At 40.3% G+C, this 20,333-nt stretch overlaps 1 protein-coding gene across 1 annotated transcript in view; it reads right to left on the bottom strand.

Annotated features, from left to right (window-relative positions):
• LOC137379590 (adenylate cyclase type 2-like) overlaps positions 1-11,315 on the bottom strand; it is a 606,709-nt gene extending 595,394 nt beyond the window's left edge. Inside the window, exons 1-2 of the mRNA XM_068050644.1 lie at positions 11,118-11,315; positions 1,973-2,170 (exon numbers count right to left, since the gene is read on the bottom strand). Of these exons, the coding sequence (XP_067906745.1) occupies positions 1,973-2,170; positions 11,118-11,315 (396 nt within the window). The remainder of the gene's footprint in view (positions 1-1,972; positions 2,171-11,117) is intronic.
• Positions 11,316-20,333: the final 9,018 nt, after the last annotated feature.

Genomic DNA, 20,333 nt, shown 5'->3' with positions numbered 1-20,333 from the left:
AGGCTGAGAGGGAAACCTAGACCCCTTTGTCACCTGGTCGTAACAACTGGTAAAACACTTCGAATATAATTTTTTTCAAGTGCATTTTTTTTAACTGACTGTTACAGCATTTTGTAAACTCTCTGGAGTGGAATGTTGTCTCAACAACTATGTTAAAATTAAAACTAACATTGATAGTCTCTGTGGTTGGAGTGATGTGGATCAATCCATATCTTTTTTATGATGGCACAATTGTTTGTAGCACTAATTCTGTGCATCATGGAGTGGTGGGGAATACAGGTTCAAAACCTTATTTTGCTGCATTCTGATCTCATCTGTATCACTGAATGAAGATGCTAAGAAGACATACCATTGAAAGAAGGAAGAAAAACTATCACAAGGCTGTTCATTTATGCTTTCCTGTGGCTGCTTTGGCAGTTGACTAAGAGTAGGCTACCATCTCAGCTGCAAGAGTTGTTTGACATGGATAAAGATACAAATAGTGTTACAACCAAGGGAGTAATGCACTGTTAATTCAGTCCCACTACTCCACAGGTCATAGCATATCAAATAAAGTTTCCCACCTCCCAGAAATTAGCCAAATTAAACACTGTATTTATTCCCCAGAATAAAGCATACCAGACCAGGTTTCTTTCAACAACAACAAATTAGCTATTTATTAATAAACCAATTTTTAATGGTAATGAGATAAATCTATATGCATGAACAGATTTTTTAACTTCTTATTCTTTCTAACCATCATGCACACACATACATAAAAAAAAATGGTTAATTGGTTTTAAAAGATTGGTTTAAGTTAGAACTGTTTCTTAGGAATAATAAAATAACTGAGTTGTAACTTCTGCTAGAATATTTCTGAATCAGTGAGATGTCTCAGAATCGAATAGTCAGATGCCACTCGAAGGTTCCAGGTGAAATTAATGAACAGTCTATGGTGGGTAGGCATTCAAGGAAATTCATCTGCAGTAGGCATCACACAGAGCTCCCAGCAAAAGGCCTAGCAACAGGTCTACTTGGATTTCTAAGTAGCAGTCCAACAGTAGAAACTTACTTAATATTTCAGGAGCTTCCAAATAATACAACAATGCAACAGGATTCACACTTGAGGTAGGAATTTTTCAGAGACTGGAGACTAACTTCAGCAATGCAGGCTTCCTATCGGCAAAGCAGCATTTCTCCAAAGTAGTGTTTCTCCACAGTGTTGTAACTCCTCTTCCTGGGTCGTTTCTCTCTCTTCAGGCATAAACTGCAACAAGGGTTTTAGCTCCCATACCTTCGATTTGCAATTCCTTCAAATTTCTTTTAACTTCATGAAGAGATTATACTTTCCCTCGATACAGGAATTATTTTTCAAGAGAAAGAGTTTCTGGGTTGCCTTCCGACCCCTTCTAGCGACAAACTGGTCTTTTGATTTCTTTAAAGAGAGTTCTCTTTCTCTGGTCTCCAGAACAGGTTCCAGCCAAAAACTGGCCTTTTCTTTCAAAAGAGAAACTAAAATCTCCCCAACAGCCAGTCTTGTGACAGTCATTTCTCTCTGCTGAGTGGCTTGGAAAACCAGATTGCATTGCAATTGCCCCACCCAGTTCAGCATTCACTGTTCCCAGAGAAATCCCTTTTTCAGTCTTAAAGGCACACACCTCTTTTTTTTAAAACAAAGTACTTGTAACAATAAGAACAGCCACAAATTAAAGATAGCTAAGAAAAGATAATAATCGAAAGCCAGCAACTTCACAAACCACCTATTCAAATTTCACATCATTTATTTTTTTTCAACAACATTACCTGTCTAATCAGTAACCAGCAGCTGCCATACAATGAACTACTAAAATATTTTTTATTTCAGTCACCATTACTCAGGTCAGTATGTACAGTTAACAATAATATTTCTAAAATAACCTGAAGGATAAAATATTACATTTGAGCATGATTTGGTAACTGACGCTCACATCTTATTTCTTTGCAGAATTCTTACCTGATCCCAAGGAGAAATTATTCCACCAAAGCACATGAAAAGGTAACCCATAGCAACCAGACATGCCCAAACTACAAGGGAAAACACGTGCAGCAGCTTTCTGAACACTGACTCTACGCAGACCAGAACAAAAATTGTGAGGAATATAGCCAAGGCTGTTGGAACAGTTATCAGGAAAGCCACATGGTCTTCAATATCCTGGGGGGAAAACAAATGAAAAGATGGTTAAGCACATTACCACAGTTTCTCCAGGCTGATTTATTGATATAACAATCTCAATTATATCTCAAAATTATCTGATAAACCAGTTTTTTGTCAGTTTCAGAAGTTTGCAGTACCTGATCATCATTCACCATTTCAATAGTAGATTAAATTGGCACAATCTAATTAAGCCTGTACCTCCAATCAATTATGTTTATTTATAGTAATGCATTACAATTCTGTACGTAACAAAAAAAACCTTTGGTTCTGATGAAAGTTCATTGATCTAAAACTTTTTTCTCTCCACAGATGCTACCTAACCCATTGAGTGTTTCCAGCATTTTCTGTATTTACTTTCATCACATTTATTGCAATGTTATGAAACAAACATTATTGAATTACTCCAAGTACAATTAAAATGTACATTTATAATGCTACATTCACAATATCTAATTAAATGGCTATAATTAGTACTGTGCCCAGTGGGAGTTGTTAGCTATTTCTGAAAGAACTCTATGTACTGAACTTCCTCCACGTTATGTTGCCAATAAATGTTTTCAGTGATACAATATATGTGCATATTGGCTCACTGAGGTTTCAGCCACCCCTCAATTTCCTGTCAAGGTTATAAACGTATTATCAGCTCATGGGCTCATGGACTACAACCTTTATAATATGTGTTGCTTTTTACCCCCAGCAAATGATGCCTCCTCATTGACAAGGACAGACGTGAGGGCAATAAAAATACATTCTACTTCAAGCTGAATGCATATTAACATGCCTGTTCTCTTCAATGGGAAAAGAAAACATTAGAAAAAGCTTCCCCTGTGACTTAAACACCTGCACTTCTGCATTTTTGTGTGCCATAGTTGTCACCATTTATAGCTATTTTCCTTATATGCCTTTGTTTAGTGTTCAAACATAAGGGCATGTATAATTTTTTGATTGTTACGTGTCTATGCACAGATGTTTGGAATTCCCTGCCACCAATGGTTGTTCCTATTTTCACTAAGATACCAACAGAGATCTTGGTTTAAGAAAACCTGTGTAAGCAGTCATATATGGAAGCTCCATAATGTAACTAGTTCACTTAGTACAAGCTATTATGGATCAAGTATTGTGCAATAAGAAAGGTTTAATTAATAACCCTGTAGTAAAGGGGCCTCATGGGAAGAGTGACCATAATATTGATAGAATTTTATAATGATTTTGAAAGTGATTTTGGGAAGTCTGAAACTAATGTCTTAGATCTAAACAAAGCTTACTACGTAGGTGTGAGGGGCGAGTTGGCTAAGGTAGATTGGGAAACTGCATTAAAAGATATGACAGTAGACAAGCAACGGTCTGCATTTAAAGAATTAATGCATAATTAGCAACAAATATACATTCCTTTAAGGCACACAACCCCACAGAAAAAGTGGTCCAACTGTGGTTAACAAAAGGAGTTAAAGATAGTATTAGATCAAAGGAAGAGGTCTATAATGTTGCCAAAAAGAATAGTAAGCCTGAGGATTAGAAGCATTTTAGAATTCAGCAAAGGAAGACTAAGAAATTGATAAGGAAATAAAAAAAGGCAATATGGGAGTAGACTAGCAAAAGATATAAAAACAAATTATAAACATTCTTATAAGCATGTAAATAGGAAGAGATCAGGTATAATTATAATGGGGAATATGGAAATGGCAGAGATAGTAAACAACACTTTGTTTCTGCTTCATGGTAGAAGACAAAAAAAACAGAAATAATGGGGAACCAAAGGTTTAGCGAGAATGAGGAACTTAAAGAAATCAATATAAGAAATAGTACTGAAGGAATTTTTGGGATTAAATGGCGACAAATCCCCTGGACCTGATGGTTTGCATCTGAGGGTTTTAAAAGAGGTGGCTGCAGTGATAGTGGATGTATTGGTTTTGATCTTCCAGAACTCCTTCGATTCTAGAACAGTTACCAAAGACTGGAAAATAGCAAACATAACCCCACTATTTAAGAAAGGTGGAAGAGAGAAAACGGGGAACTGTAGGCCAGGAAGTGTAACATCAGTAGTAAGCAAAATGCTAGAATCTATTATTAGGGATGTGGTAACAGGGCACTTAGAAAATCAGAATATGATCAAGCAGAGTCAAATTTAGAAAAGGGAAATTGCATTTGACAAATCTGTCAGTTTTTTGAGGATGTAACTAGTAGGATGGATAAGGGGGGACCAGTAGATGTAGTTTATTTGGATTTTCAAAAAGTATTTGATAAGGTGTAAAAAGAGGTTATTATTATACAACATTAGGACTCATGGGTTTGGGGTAATATATTAGCAAGGATTGCGGATTGGATAATGGAGAGAAAACAGAGTAGGAATAAACGGGACATTTTGGATTGGCAGGCTGAAACAAGTTGGGTACTGCAAGGATCAGTACTTGGGCCTCAGCTATTTTCAATCTATATTAATGACTTAGATGAGGAGACTGAGTGTAATGTATCCAAGTTTGCCAGAAATACAAAGTTAGGTGGGAAAGTAAGCAGTGAGGAGGATGCAAAGATGCTGCAGTGGGATATAGACAGGTTGGGTGACTGGGCAAGAACATGGCAGATGGAATACAATGTTTCGAAGGATGCAGTTATCCACTCTGGTAGGAAAAATAAAAAGTGAAATTTTTTCAATGGTTAGAGACTGGGAAATATGTGTACTCAGAGGGACCTGGGTGTTCTTGCACATAAATCAAAGAAAGTTAAGATGCAGGTTCAGCAAGCAATTAGGATTACAAAGAGATTGGAGTATAAGGGAAAAGAAGCCTTGCTTCAATTATACAGGGCACTGGTAAGGCCACACCTGGTATACTGTGTGCAGATTTGGTCTCCTTACCTAAGAAAGGACATACTTGCCCTAGAGGGAGTGCAAAAAGGTTCAATAGGCTGATTTCTGGGATGAGGGTATTAGCCTATGAGGAGAGATTGAATAGACTAGGTCTATATTCCCTGCAGTTCAGAAAAATATGAGGTGACCTATTTGAAACATACAAAATTCTTAAAGGGACTGGCAGGGTAGATGCTGAGAAAATGTTTCCCTGGCTGGAGAATTTAGAACACGGGGCTACAGTCTCAGTATAAGGGGTCAGCCAGGGAAAGATTAGGAGAAATTTCTTCACTCAATAGATTGTAAATGTTTGCAATTTTCTACCTCTGAGAGCTGTGGATGCTTTGTCATTGAGTATATTCCACACACACATTGATAGATCTTTGGGTACTATGCAAATTAAGGGATATGGGGTTAGTATAGGAAGGTGGAGTTGAGGTAGCAGATCAGCCATGGTCTTATTGAATGATGGAGCAGGCTTGAATAGCCAAATTACCTACTCCTGCCTCTACTTCTTATGTTCTTACTTGTACACAGAGGAGGGAGTTTACATAACAAGCCAGCAAAATGCAACACTCTGCCAGTAGGAAGGGCCATTAAACACTATACTCAATGTTTCTAGAATGGGAAAATGGATTCCAGACACTAAACAAAGAGGAATTGAAGTGAGCCTTTGGCTCAATGGTAGCAATGCCACTTCTATGCCAGAAGGTGCAGGATTCAAACGTGGCTCCAAACAGTCCTGGTGAGTGATGATTGCAGCTCCAGTTTTGAATTCTGGGTTGACATTCAGTGGATAAATTATTTCCAATGGTTATGGGTAGTTCTGCCTCATAGTATGGGTTGTGGGAATCAATAAAATTAAGACTAAGCACCCTATTGGTTTGTATAAAGATAGTTCTGACCATGGAAGGAGCATTCACATCATTGCTGCTTTGCAGCATTATTTAAAGTGCTTCATTTATGCCAGCATTTTAAATACATTAAGGGCATTGTACTATGAGACCAGTCAACAGTAAGATCCTGCAGTTTGAAATTAGACCACTTAATAAGTTTTCATCATTCATTTTCTTGAGCTCAAGTTAAATATTGCTGTCCTGTGTTTCTCCACTTTATTTCTTTGGGGAATGCATTTTGTTATGAAATGAGTTTATGGTTTTCTTTATACATAGCACAAAAAGGAAATTGGACTACCCTTTTTACTCCTTTGTATTGTTCTGTTTGAGTTTGTGTGGTTTCATAGTCATAGATTCATAACAGCACAGAAGAAGGCCATTCAGCCCATACAGTCCATGTCGGTTCTCTACAGAGCAGTCGAACCAGTCCGATTTCCCAGCTCCATCCCCATAGCCCTGCAAGTTTATTTCCCTCGCGTGCCCATCCAATTTCCTTTTGATAACATTCATCGTCTCTGCTTCCACCACCCTCGTAGGGAACGAGTTCCAGGTCATTACCACTCGATACATAAATAAGTTCTTCCTCACATCACCCCTGCATCTCTTGCACAAAATCTTAAATCTGTGTCTCCTAGTCTTGTACCACCTGCTAATGGGAACAGTTTTTCTTTGTCTGCCCTGTCCAAACTGTGATAATCTGTACATGTCTATTAAATCTCCTTCAATCTCCTTTGCTACAAGGAGAATAACACCAGCTTTCCAAACTAACTGCACAGTGGCACAGTGGTTAGCACCGCAGCCTCACAGCTCCAGGGACCCGGGTTCGATTCCGGGTACTGCCTGTGTGGAGTTTGCAAGTTCTCCCTGTGTCTGCGTGGGTTTTCTCCGGGTGCTCCGGTTTCCTCCCACAAGCCAAAAGACTTGCAGGTTGATAGGTAAATTGGCCATTATAAATTGTCACCATTATAGGTAGGTGGTAGGGAAATATAGGGACAGGTGGGGATGTTTGTTGGGAATATGGGATTAGTGTAGGATTAGTATAAAGGGGTGGTTGATGTTCGGCACAGACTCGGTGGGCCGAAGGGCCTGTTTCAGTGCTGTATCTCTAAAAAAAAACTTTGCAGCTAAAATCCCTCATCCCTGGGACCCCATTCTGGCAAATCTCCCTCTGCACCCTCTCAAGGACCCTCTCATCCTTCCTAAACTGTGGTGGCCAGAACTGATTCATTCTCCCTTTTTGATTTTTTATCTCTGTTTCTTAGTCATTTTTTGTTTCTTACTGTCCTGTGTATTTAGCATCTTATTTCTGTAATTTGACCTTTTGTTTCCATTTTCTGTCTTTTATTTTCGTTGTACTTATTTGCCTTTTACTATTTTATAATGCCTATTTCTTTTTTTTTGTATCTTCACATTAGATAACATTGTAAAGTACTGAGAGGATTTGAAGACTGATTAACTGTCTGATTTCAAATCAGCATTTGCATTACATAAGAACATAAGAAATAGGAGCAGGAGTAAGCCTGCCCCACCATTCAAGAAGATCATGGCTGATCTGTCCCAGTCCTCAACTCCTCTTTCGGGCCTGCTCCACCTACCCCTCGACTCCCCGAGATTTCAAAAATCTATCTACCTCCTCCTTAAATACATTTAGTGACCAAGCCTCCACAACTCTCTGAGGTAGAGAATTCCAGAGATTCACCCACCCTCCGAGAGAAGAAATTCCTTCGCATCTCAGTTTTAAATATGTGCCCCCTTATTCTGTAACTATGACCCCTAGTTCAAGATTCCCCCACCAGTGGAAACATCTTCTCTGCATCTACCCTATTGAGCCCGCTTAAAATCTTATATGTTTCAATAAGATCACCTCTCATTCTTCCAAACTCCAGTGAATAAAGGCCTAACCTGTTTAGCCGTTCTTGATAAGACAACCCCTTCATCCCAGGAATCAGCCTAGTGAACCTCTTCTGAACTGCCTCCAATGCTAGTATATCCTTCCTTAAATACGGTGACCAGAACTATACGCAGTACTCCAGGTGTGGCCTCACTAACACCCTGTACAGTTGTAACAAGACTTCCCTATTTTTAAACTCGAATCCCCTAGCAATAAAGGCCAAAATTCCATTTGCCTTCCTAATTACTTGCTGCACCTGCATGCTAACTTTTTGTGTTTCATGTACAAGAACACCCAGATGTACTGTAGTATTTTGTAGTCTTTCCCCATCTAAATAATAATCTGCCTTTTTATTCCTCCTACCAAAGTGAATTACCTCACACTTTCCCACACTGAACTCCATCTGCCAAGTTTTTGCCCACTCACTTAACCTATCTATATCCCTTTGCAGATTCTTTGTGTCCTTATCACAACATGCCTTCCCACCTATTTTTGTATCATCAGGAAATTTGGATACACTATACTCTGTCCCTTCCTCCAAGTCATTGATATAGATAGTAAGTAGTTGAGGCCCTGGGACTGATCCTTGTGGCACCCCGCTATTTACGCCTTTCCAACCTGAACAAGACCCATTGATCCCGACTCTCTGCCTTCTGTGTGTTAGCCAATCTTCAATCCATGCCAACAAATTACCACCAAAACCCTGAGCTCTTATTTTGTGCAACAGCCTTTTATGTGGCACCTTATCAAACGCCTTCTGAAAATCCAAATACGCTACATCTACTGGTTCCCCTTTATCCACTCTGCTTGTTATACCCTCAAAGAACTCTAACAAATTTGTCAAACATGATTTCCCTTTCATAAAACCATGTTGACTCTGTTTGATTGCATTATGTTTTTCTAAAAATAAAAAAATAAATAAAATAAAAAATATTATGACCAATGCCTCCACTATCTCTGCAGCCACTTCTTTTCAAACCATTGGATGCAGGCCATCGGGTCCTGGTCACTTGTCTGCCGTTAGTCCCATCAGTTTGTCCAGCTACTTTTCCCTCATGATAGAGAGATTGTTACAAGTTTTTCAGATTTAGATTTAGATTTAGAGATACAGCACTAAAACAGGCCCTTCGGCCGACCGAGTCTGTGCCGACCATTAACCACCCATTTATACTAATCCTACACTAATCCCATATTCTTACCACATCCTCACCTGTCCCTATATTCCCCTACCACCTACCTATACTAGGGGCAATTTATAATGGCCAATTTACCTATCAACCTGCAAGTCTTTTGGCTGTGGGAGGAAACCGGAGCACCCGGAGGAAACCCACGCAGACAGAGGGAGAACTTGCAATCTCCACACAGGCAGTAGCCAGAATTGAACCCGGGTCGCTGGAGCTGTGAGGCTGCGGTGCTAACCACTCCCTCCCTCCCATTTACACCTTGCTCATTTATTATTGTCGGGATGTTTATAGTGTCCTCCACTGTGAATACCGATGCAAAATATTGGTTTAAATTTATTACCATTTCCCTGTTCCCTGTTATTAATTCCCCAGTCTCATCCTATAAGGGTCCCACACTTACTTTAACTACTCTCTTCCTTTTTATATACCCGTAGAAGCTCTTACTGTTTGTTTTTATATTTCTTGCCAATTTACTCTTATAATCAATTTTCTCCCTCTTCATTAGTTTTTTAGTCATCCGCTGCTGGTTTCTAAAAAAATTCCAATCCTCTGGCCTACCACTAGCTTTTGCCGATTTGTACACCATTGTTTTTGATTTGATACTCTCCTTAACTTCCTTTGTTATCCACGGTGGGTGGTTCATCGTTCTCCTAGAGTCCTAATTCCTTTTTATCAGTGGCAGCAGAAAAAAACAGATGCATGGTCAAGTTTGCACATGAATAGTTGTTTAAGAGACACAATTGCACCTTTAATTTTCTGACCATGGGCTTTCAACAATGGATCACTATAACATATGCCAGTGTGCTGTTGCAGAAGGCATTTGTAAATCTGGAGATTTTAATTTTCAATTTACAAGTTTCATGGACAATCCTTTTAGGTGAAAAATTATAATTTTAAAGTCTCATGTTGCATCAGGAACACATTCTTCCCTTGCCTTTCTTTTATTTTTTTTTAAATTTCATGCAATGATATAGCACAACTACGCTTTTGCATCTGCTGCCTAAACTGTGCAGGATGGCTCTCTATTTTGCAAGGACACGTTTGCAGCAGGATAATATCAGAGCCACTTGGCACAGAAAACTTTCATGCATTATATGTCCCTGCCCCCTCCAGTGGAGATTAATACAAATCCGCAGTGTTGCCAGCAGTGAGAAATATTAGGTCAGCACACATCAGGGCACAACTGTTTCTAGCATCATTGGAAATAAACAGAATTCTGCCAAATAGTTGGGTTAAGATTCAACAAGGAATGGGACACCTTTTTCTCTCAGCAATTATTGTAGTAATGCTTTAGAACAGGCAATGATGAGGAAGTATTTTAGTTCAACAAGGTTTAGTTGCAATAAGCTTCTAAAACAGACTGTATATTCTGTATGTCCTTTTGAAAGCAATAGTCCATTGTATTATGAACATATTAATGTTTTCTTTGTTCTTCAAAATTTTGATAATATTTTCAAGCATTCAAATCTGTAAAATTCTTTATGGTATTTCTATCATTAACAAAACTGAATCTTTAAACAGCCTTAGGGTGCCAATGTGCGAACAGAGTGTATACCGAATCTAAGGACATAGGCTAAGCAGTCCTGTTACATAGTTCTTACAAGACTGACACTCCAAAGGTGCAATTTAATGCTTTCAATCAGCTTTATAATTGAACAATGTTTTACAAAAATGTAGAATTTTTGTTTGTTTTGTTTGCCACTGAATAATAGCATTTTGTTTTTCTTTTCTACATAATACAAAAGTTGTTAGAACTTGGGAACTCTTTGCTATGTGGTGGGATGTTGCATGCACCAGAGGTGGACTCGCACTGCTGAGTGGCTTCAGATCAGATAATAATTATTAAGTGGCACCACAATCTGACAGTACATTTTACTTCATACTGTTGATAATTTTCACTGTTGAACAATTACATGCGATGATTCTCATTAACGATTATAGAAAAATAATAACCCTAACAAGAATCTGTGCAAATTGTGTAAAATATACAGTTTAAACACAAAATTAGATATATTTAATATAAGAATACAATAATCTTTATTTCTTTTTTTAATAAAAAATCAAAATAATGAAAGTTGACCTATTTTACAAATAATTTCAGTTAGTGTTGAGACAGAAAGGATCTTACCAGCCCTGAAGCAAAGAAGACAGCCAGTAGTGACAAACAGGCTCCCATCACAATCAGAAGCAAGAAAACAATCAGAGGATGCTGCTGGCTCATGCAGTAATACGACTCATATAGCCAGTCGGTTGACTTTTGTTTGACAGGGGCATCTTCAGTTCTATTAAGCAAATATCGTCTTCTCCTCATTGTGTCTTGCCACATAGAAATCAACTATTAGGCTTTTCAATTCTCAATTAACTGGTACACAGTCAGCAAGGTGCAGCTGAGGGAGCACACTTAAACTGTATCGCTGAAGCAACATGTTGAGCTGTGATGAAATAGAAGCAGACTGCAAGCTAGACCGGTGTGCAGAGCAGTGGGTGCACTCATCTCAATCGAAGCACATCATCCTATAGAACTATTTCCCTTCTAATAACTGATGTCAAATACCAATAGCAACTGGCTTTCACTGGATGGAAGCCTTCATGAAAAACATTCAGTTCCTATTTTCTTTTGTGATCAATCCCTCATTTATCTGCAAAAAATACAGCCTAGAAAAAAAGACATCTACAATTAGTTAACTCATTACTGCAACACATGTAGCTACATGCAGGAAAAACTCAATTAGATCATGAACCTAATGGACCTTGGAGAGATTTTTACCAAGCCAGTAGAATAATTAAAATATAATCCTATAAAATGAATAGCAGTTCACTATTTTCCCTCCAGTATTTTCAGAATTTATCAACAAAATCGGAATCACAAAGTAACATAAATAATACATAACACAAAAACTTATGTCATGCAGGTTGCATGTGTATAATAAAGGAACCATATGACATCTGCACAGGAGAAATATTACTTGTAACAGGGGATTGTATGTCATTTCCACAGCTGCTGTAAGAAGCTAAGTAAATAGCAACTCATCCATCAACAACACAGCTTGTTGTGCTTTCAAATATTCAGTCCTCTGCTACTGGGGGTATACAACTTAGCACATTTACAGAATAAATGTATTGTAGATCTAAAAGATGAATATACCAGCCATACCATACAAGATGACTAATCTGTCAAATTTCGCTCATTATGCATTTATTACAGAGCAGTTCAAGTGCTTTCTTTTCAATTGTTCAAATAGATTATTTTAATTCATTGATTTGATTGTGGGATTCTCAGATTTGTGCTTCATGGTAATCCAGAGGTAGTTGCCTGGAATGTAAAACCCATTGTTACATGTTCTGTGTGTGATGGAAAAATGGAGACATTTGGAAGATCCAACAGTTTCAATGAGTCAGGAAGTACTGATCTAGAGAATTTGCCTCATTGTTGCATTAGATATTATATTATTGATGACCGTATATTTTTCTTTCTTGCATCTCTCTGCTTACCCCTCTATAACAGAGAAGGTTGATAAGCATTTATCATGGCGAAATGAGATTTGTTTTTTCTCCTCTCACAGTATCCACACAGTTGGAGTCACTGAAGAGTGATTAAGAGTTGGGAGGGCGGGTGAGGCACATAATTTTCCTGCTCCGGGCTATTTTCCTGGTTGAAGCACTCCCAGGACAGGCCTACCCAATGGCTGGACTTATACCTGAAAACTGATGAGGAAATAGGAGTGTAGCTGCAGATGTCTCAGCTCCACACTTACAATCTTGGTCACTACCATTGGGCTTTTTGGTAGCTGCCTGAAAATTGTCTGGGCCAAGAGGTGGGAGGGTCGGCTTTTAGCAAGATCTGTCACTTGCTGACAAAACCTTTATCCTGCCTCTGGGACTTTCACAAGCCCTCCACTTGGTCCGATGGCAATCCTTGGCACGAGATCCCGTTAGGTGCTCCAGTGGGTCATTGGATGAACAAACTAATGCAGAATACTGGAATTGCTCATTAAGATCTTATCACTGGGCTGGTATCCAGTTCAGATCTAATACTGCTGCGAATGTCTCTGGGAATCCTGGTGAGATACAGAAGACAGAGCCCTGATATATTGCTCTTTTTTCCTGAGGAACACTGATATCTCAAGTATGGCGAAGAGAAAAATCCACCCTTTCTCTCCTATAGGCCTCTTGACATCAGGCAGTATATTTAAGCCAAGTTTGCTTCTCTGGTACTGCTCTATAGCTAGCTGCATGGAAGTTCTGTCCAGAAGCAACTTGGGTGCCATGAACCAGAATCATGCTGCACTGAGACCAAGATCTTGGCACAATAACTCACTGCATAATCCAGACACAGCTTAGACTGAATTTAGTCAAATCAGCAGGGCTCCTGGCAGCGGGCTGAAAAGGCAAGGGGATTCCCACCTCGGCAGCCCGGTGCAATACAATGGCACTCGGGCAATTAACTCCCTGGCACCAGGAACCCCGTTTCTTTAAGGACTGGCATTCTGCCTCCAAGAGCTGCTGGCCAATCAGAGGGCCTGCAGTTCAGTACTATCAGCAGCACCATCAGGAACAGTGGCTACTGTTGGTACTACACCAGGCCTGGGATCAGACCCAGCGCTGGAGACTCGGACGCAAGGTAAGTCAGACAGGGTCAGTGGGGCCAGTCTGGCAGGCCCCAGCAAGGGGGAGGGAACGGTGGGCATTGAGGGCAGGAGGTGTAAACGGAGGGGAGACCTTTGCCGCTGGGGGCCTTCCATGGGCCACAAATTGCTCAGGGAGGAGGCCCCTCACCCACAGCCTGCTGGGAGGCCACCTTGTTTTACTGGGTGATCTCCCCACATGCTGGAGGCCCCCACCCCTTACCGCCACTGGGTTAATTCCAGCAGAGAGGCTCTTAAGTGGCTAGTGATTGGCTACTTAAAGGCCTCAATTGGCCTCTAGGTGGGAAGGCCATCTTTGGCCTATTCCATCCCCGACTTAATTGCAGTGGACAGGCCCACTGCCTCTTGCCTTCCTTCACAATTCTATGGGATCCCCTCCCCCCCCACCCCCAGCCCGTCTCCCGGGGGCCCAATAAATTCCACCCTTTGAGTGCACATCGCAGTGCACTATTTAGACACAGGCAGGAAGGGGACAGGAAGCATGGGCATTTCTGAAGCTTTGAAGGTGGCAGCAACAATAAAGAAGCAGGTAAATTGGAAGTGCTGTGTCAAAAATAGGATTTGAATTTCAGTATTTATAGGAGCAGGATATTTATTTTCTTAGCTTCTGACAAATAGTGACAAGTTTTTAAATTCATTCATGTCAGTAAGAAACTGTAGTATGCATGTCTCTAGTCTTCATATTTATTTATCTGTATTTGTGCTGCTATACCAAGGCTCAGATTGCAGAAGCAACTCAGCAACAATCTGGGTGACTCTATTCTGCCTTGGAAGGAATTGGTGAAAGGGCAGCACAGTGGTGGCAAGCAGAGAGTATAGGTTCAGGGAAAACAAATGTGGGTATGAAAAATTATGGTATGGGAATGGGAGTAGGTTCTAGTTTAACTGTGAGGCTTTTCTTTCCAGTCCAAGTGGAGCAGTTGCATGCTTTGGGGAGGAAGGACTTTTATTTTATGGTAGAAAAACAGTTGTTGGTGCCTACACATGACCTTGAGTTGATAGAAAATCTGTATGCAGAACCATCTGACACCAATTTGCATGTAATTTACATCACTGTGCCATCTTCAGGGACAGTCAAGTGCAGACACCAGAAAAGTCATCGAAGAAGTTTGAGTGCCATTCTCTACAGGTGCAGAATGGGGAAAAGGAATAGTGGCCATTTTTCCTCTGTGTTGCACCAGCTTTTCTAGCAGCATCTGGGATCAAAACAGAGCAAAGTCTACCCAACACTTGCTTTCTGCAAGGTAAAGGAATGATGAGATGCACTGATAAAGGGGAATTGTCTTTATCAAGAAACGTTTGGCAAGGCTTCTTACACAATTGCAAACAAAATCAAATTACCTTCCTTTCGTTATAGGGCATGAAATTGCTCTGCATGAGTAGCACAAAATGGGCTCATGGTGAATTGGCAGTCTATATTACAACACTCCCAATTTCCTTTTTCACTGACTTTACATTGGTGTAAAACAAGCTGCCAATTTGCTATGAGCCTATTTCACACAACTACCTTAGACTAATCTTTCCCGCACAATTAAGGAAGAACTCTGAGATACCACAAATTATAATTTAAAATACCATCTGAATTCTTGAATTTTAATGCTTGTTTGAATTTGTTGAGTTAATGGGCTTGAATTTTCATGTGGTTCTCCCTCTGTACCTTCAGGAGAAGACTGACAGTAACATGGGAGGAATTGAGTAAGTGGCCATTCCAGACAGATGTATTTTACATCAGGGTTTCTCAACTGGAGCGAGAGGAAGATGTCAGAGGTTAGTTAGTTTGTCGCATAAACATCAGTAGTCTACCTTATATATTGAGACAAGTGAAATAGTCTCAGCGATATAAAGACTGTGCAGGTGTAGTCAATTCAGGTTCTTATTGTTAGATACCCAGGGCTGGACTTTATGGAGACAGCAGGGATCCTGCCACTAGGGCCAAGAGCAGGGACGGGGAGAGAACCCATTTCGGCAGTCAGTGGGACTCAAGGCTGCATCTTGTACCTATTAAGGACAGTGCCCACTGCCCCCCCCACAAGAGCTGCCTGCCAATCAGAGGGCCGGCAACTCAACAGCATCACTGCTACACCTGCAGGATAAGGGTGCATCAATGGCTGTGCGCCCTCAAAGGCAGGTAAGTGGGAACTGGGGGGTCCGGGGCCAGTCAGGCAGGCAAGGGGCGGGTGATGCGTCACTGAAGGCAGGTGGCACCGTTGCTGCAGGAGCAGCCATTGCTGCCGGGGGGCGCTCCATGTGGGCCAAAAAGTGCCCGAAAAGGAATGCCCCCCCGCATCAGAGCCTATGGCAGAGGGCCCACCAAGCACTGGTAAAATGCTGGCAGAGCTGGGTGAAATCCCTTAATTGGCCACCTAAGTGACTCAATTGGGCACCAGGTGGGCGGGGCATCTGCCGCTTTCCCATTGCTGGCTACATGGCATGACAGCAGGTAGGTGACAGGCACACCACCCGCTGCCTTCCTGGACCATTTTGCCACCCTTCCTGCCTCTCAGCCCATCTGCAAAGGACTGGTAAAATCCAGCCCCTTTTGTTCAGTAGACAAGTCTCATGTGAATCACTGACTTTTACAGCAGTATTTATCTCAATAATTTTTTTTCATCGAGCCCCATTTGGTTCCACATTCATAAACATTAAATACTGGGAGTTATAACTTCTCTTCCATGGGATTAAAACCTGAGTTGGGGGCAGAAAATTCCACGAATTAGTCCAGCATTGCTCGAGTCAAGGTAGCACAAGCCTTCCTCTTTTCTGTGCCCTCATGCAGAGCTGCCCTGTGTCAATTGGAAGCCACTCACGCATTTAAAAACACTTTTTTTTCCTGATTAAACTTGTGTTTGAGATAGGGCGGGGGCACTGTCAATGGTCAGGGTACACACGCAATGTGACCTTTGAGGGGATGAAATGGTGGGGGAAGTGATAGAAAAAGTGATAGTGACTTTCCAGTCTCTGAGCCTACAGCAAGTCCATAATAATTGAGATCTGGTGTGACTCTCTCCTTCAATGTCAGTATGAGTTAACAAAACAGTTGAAGGCATTATTCCAATTTTCCTTGTACTCAGACTCAGTGATTAATATTCATGAATGTGTGCTTCTCTGGCGGATGGATATGCCTAGTCGGCCTCGTAACTTTTCAGATTCCGCCCACTACATGTGAAGGGGTCAGGGAGGAGGAAGAGGTGGGCTGCCTTTGTTACTAAAGGATTTACAGTGATGAGGTCACACAGGACCTTGTTTCTGTCATGTAACATCCACCTTCACCATTACTGGTGCTGTTAATTCAAGTTGCTGGCTTTCATCGCCATGATTAGGGTCAGTATTGAAATAAGAGGGAAGTTCTGTTTCTGAAATGGAGGATATGGACTTGGAATTTTAGTCTGGTCCAACTGAGTGGGCATAAAACAAGCCTATAGTCAGAACTGCACTTGATGTTCCTGGTTCATTTATTGTTAAACAAATGGTTGATGGGATGGGGTACAACTTGGGCAGCTTCAAAGCAACAAAATCCACAGAGCAATGATACAGAACTTCCTTCATGAAACATAGAAACATTTACGGCACAGAAGGAGGCCATTCAGTCCATTATGTCTGTGCCAGCCATAAGAGATATCCAGACTAACCCCACATTCCAGCTCTTGGTCCGTAGCCCGTAGGTTCCAGCACTTCAATGCATATCCAAGTATTTTGAGGAAAGTGAATTCCAGACCCTCACCATCCTCTAGGTGAAAACATTTCTCCTCAACTCCACTCTACCAATTACTTGAAATCTGTGCCCCTGGTTATTAACCTCTCTGATAAAGAAAATAGATCCCTCTGATTCACTCTATCTAGGCCCCTCATCATTTTAGACATTTTAATCATTAATTAAATCTCCCCTCAGCCTCCTCTGTTGCAAAGAAAACAACCCCAGCCTATGCAATTTTTCCTCATAGATAAAATTCTCCATTCCTGGCAACAACCTCATAAAAGTCCAACCATTCAGGCTGAAGAACACCAAAGAGGAGGCGGTGTAAAGCTGCCAATAACCTTGCAAAATTAAGGAAATATGAAAAGAGTTACTTAAAATTTGGTTTAATTAGTTCTGGAAGTGGAGGTATACCTCAACTGCAGTGTGTAATTTGTGCACAAGTAGTCCTCGAAATTACAGAGACATTTAATTACTAAGCATGAAACATATAAGGACAAGCAATGTTCATTTTATGAGTGACAGGCTAAGGAACTGGTCAGTACTAAATAAGTAATGAAATCCATAACTACCGCAGATAAAAAGATTTTAGTCTCATCCTACCAGTGGCGCAAAAAAAAAAATTTCATGCGATTGCCAAGTGCCATTGAAATTGTAAGGGAAATGTTTGAAGAACAGAAGACCAAAAAATTGGGGGGAAAAACAATGTCAAATGACATTGTCAAATGACAGATTTATTTAATGTCAGAAGACATAGTTTTGCAGCACATTGATTGGCTATGACAATGACTTTGCTACATAGCTTGATGAATTCAGACTTTTTTAAAATGTCCCATTTACTCACCTATGTTTGGTATGAGTGGAATAAGAAAATGAAAGACTTTTTGTTTTGCAAAGAACTCATGATAACAACAAAGTCAGAGAATATTTTCAAATTGTTCAACAAAAATCAGTTGGACAAGTTGCATTGGGGTCTGCATTAATGGGGCTGCAGCAATGATCAGAAAGCATTAAGAACGTAAGAACATAAGAAACAGGGGCAGCTGTAGACCATATATCCCATCCAGCCTGCTCCACCATTCAATATGATCTTGGCTGATCTTCGGATACAACTCTACTTTCTTGTCAGCAACCCATATTCCTTGATTCCCTGAGGGACCAAAAATCTATCACAGTCTTAAATATATTCAGTGCTGGAGCATACACAACCCACTGAGGTAGAGAACTCCAAAGATTCACAACGCTTTGAGTGAAGAAATTTCTCCTCATCTTAGTCCTAAATGATCATCCCCTTATTCGAAGACTGTGCGCCCATGTTCCAGATTCCCGAGCCTGGAGAAACAACCTCTCAATTTTAACCCTGTAAAGCCCCTTCAGAATCTAGTATGTTTCAATGAGATCACCTCTCATTCTTCTAAACTCCAGAAAATGGAGACCCAATTTACTCAGCCTTGCATCATAGCATAACCCTCTCATCCCAGGGAACAATCTAGTGGACCTTTGCTGTACTGCCTCCAAGGAAAGTATATCCTTCTTTAAACGTGAAGACTAAAACTGCACACTGTATTCCAGGTGTGGTCTCACCAAGGCCCTATACAATTGTAGTGAGACTTCCTTATTCTTGTACTCCGATCCCCTTGCAATAAAGGACAACCTGCCATTCACCTTCCTAATTGCTTGCTGTACCTGCATGTTAACGTTCAGTGTTTCTTGTACGAGCACATCCAAGTCCCTCTCAACATCAACATTTACAAGTTTCACACTTTTTAAAAAATATTCTGCTTTTCTATTCTTACAACCAAGGTGAATAACCTCACACTTCCTCACGTTAGACGCCATCTGCCACCTTGTTGCCCACTCACTTTACAAGTTACATTCATGCCACACAAGTGCCAGGCAATGATATCTTCAACAAGAGAGAATCCAACCACCCCCCTTGACATTCAATGGCATTACCATCGCTGAATCCAACTGCCCTGTTACCACATCCTTACTAATAGATTCTTGCACTTCACTACTACTTATGCAAGGCTAACTGGTCTATAGTTTCCTGTTTTCTCTCTCTCTCCTTTCTTGAACAGTGGGGTTACATTTGTGACCTTCCAAAGGGACCGTTCTAAAATCTAGGGAATTCTGGAAGATCAATTCCAATGCATCCACTATCTCTGCACTTTTAAAACCCTAGGATATAGGCCATCAGGTCCCAGGAATCTGTCAGCTTTTAGTCCCTTTAATTTTTCCAGTACTTTTTTTCTTTTCTAATATTAACTGCTTTAAGTTCCTCAGCTCATTAGACCCTTGGTTCCCCACAATTTCCAGGATATTTTTTCTGTCTTCTACTGTGAAGACAGGCACAAAATATTTGTTTAACGCCTCTGCAAATTCCTCATTCAGCATTATGATCTTTCCTCTTTACCTCTAAGGGAACAATGTTTACTTTTGCTAATCTCGCTCCTTTTTACAATCTTGTAAAAGCTGTTACAATCTGTTTTTATATTTCTTGCCAGTTTACTCTCATGTAAAAGCTGTTACAAACTGTTTTTATATTTCCTGTTACTTTACTCTCATGTTCAATTTTCTCCCTCTTGATGAATTTCTTGATGATCCTTTGCTAATTTTTAAAATCTTCTCAATCCTCAGACTTACTATTCATTTTGGCAACATTTTAAACTCCTTTTAATCTGATACTATCTAACTTCTCTAGTTAGCCAGTGGAGCTTTTATTCCTCAATGGAATGTATATTTGTTGATTTTATTTATTTAAATATTGGCCATTGCTTATCTACGATCATATCTTTTAATCTATCTTCCTGATCTACCTCAGCTGATTCACCCTTCATACCTCCATAATTGGTTTTGTTTACATTTAAGACCCTAGTTTTGGACTTAACCACATTACTCTCAAGCTTAATATCAAATCCTATCCTATTACGATCACTCTTCCCCAGAGGTTCCTTTACTATAAAATTACCAATGAATCCAGTCTCATTAAACATTACTAGAT

Source organism: Heterodontus francisci, chromosome 2, assembly GCF_036365525.1.
Source record: "Heterodontus francisci isolate sHetFra1 chromosome 2, sHetFra1.hap1, whole genome shotgun sequence".
In the NCBI taxonomy this organism is placed as follows: Eukaryota; Metazoa; Chordata; class Chondrichthyes; order Heterodontiformes; family Heterodontidae; genus Heterodontus; species Heterodontus francisci.
Note: the sequence above shows the minus strand (reverse complement) of the source record. Positions and strands in the feature narration are given on the sequence as shown.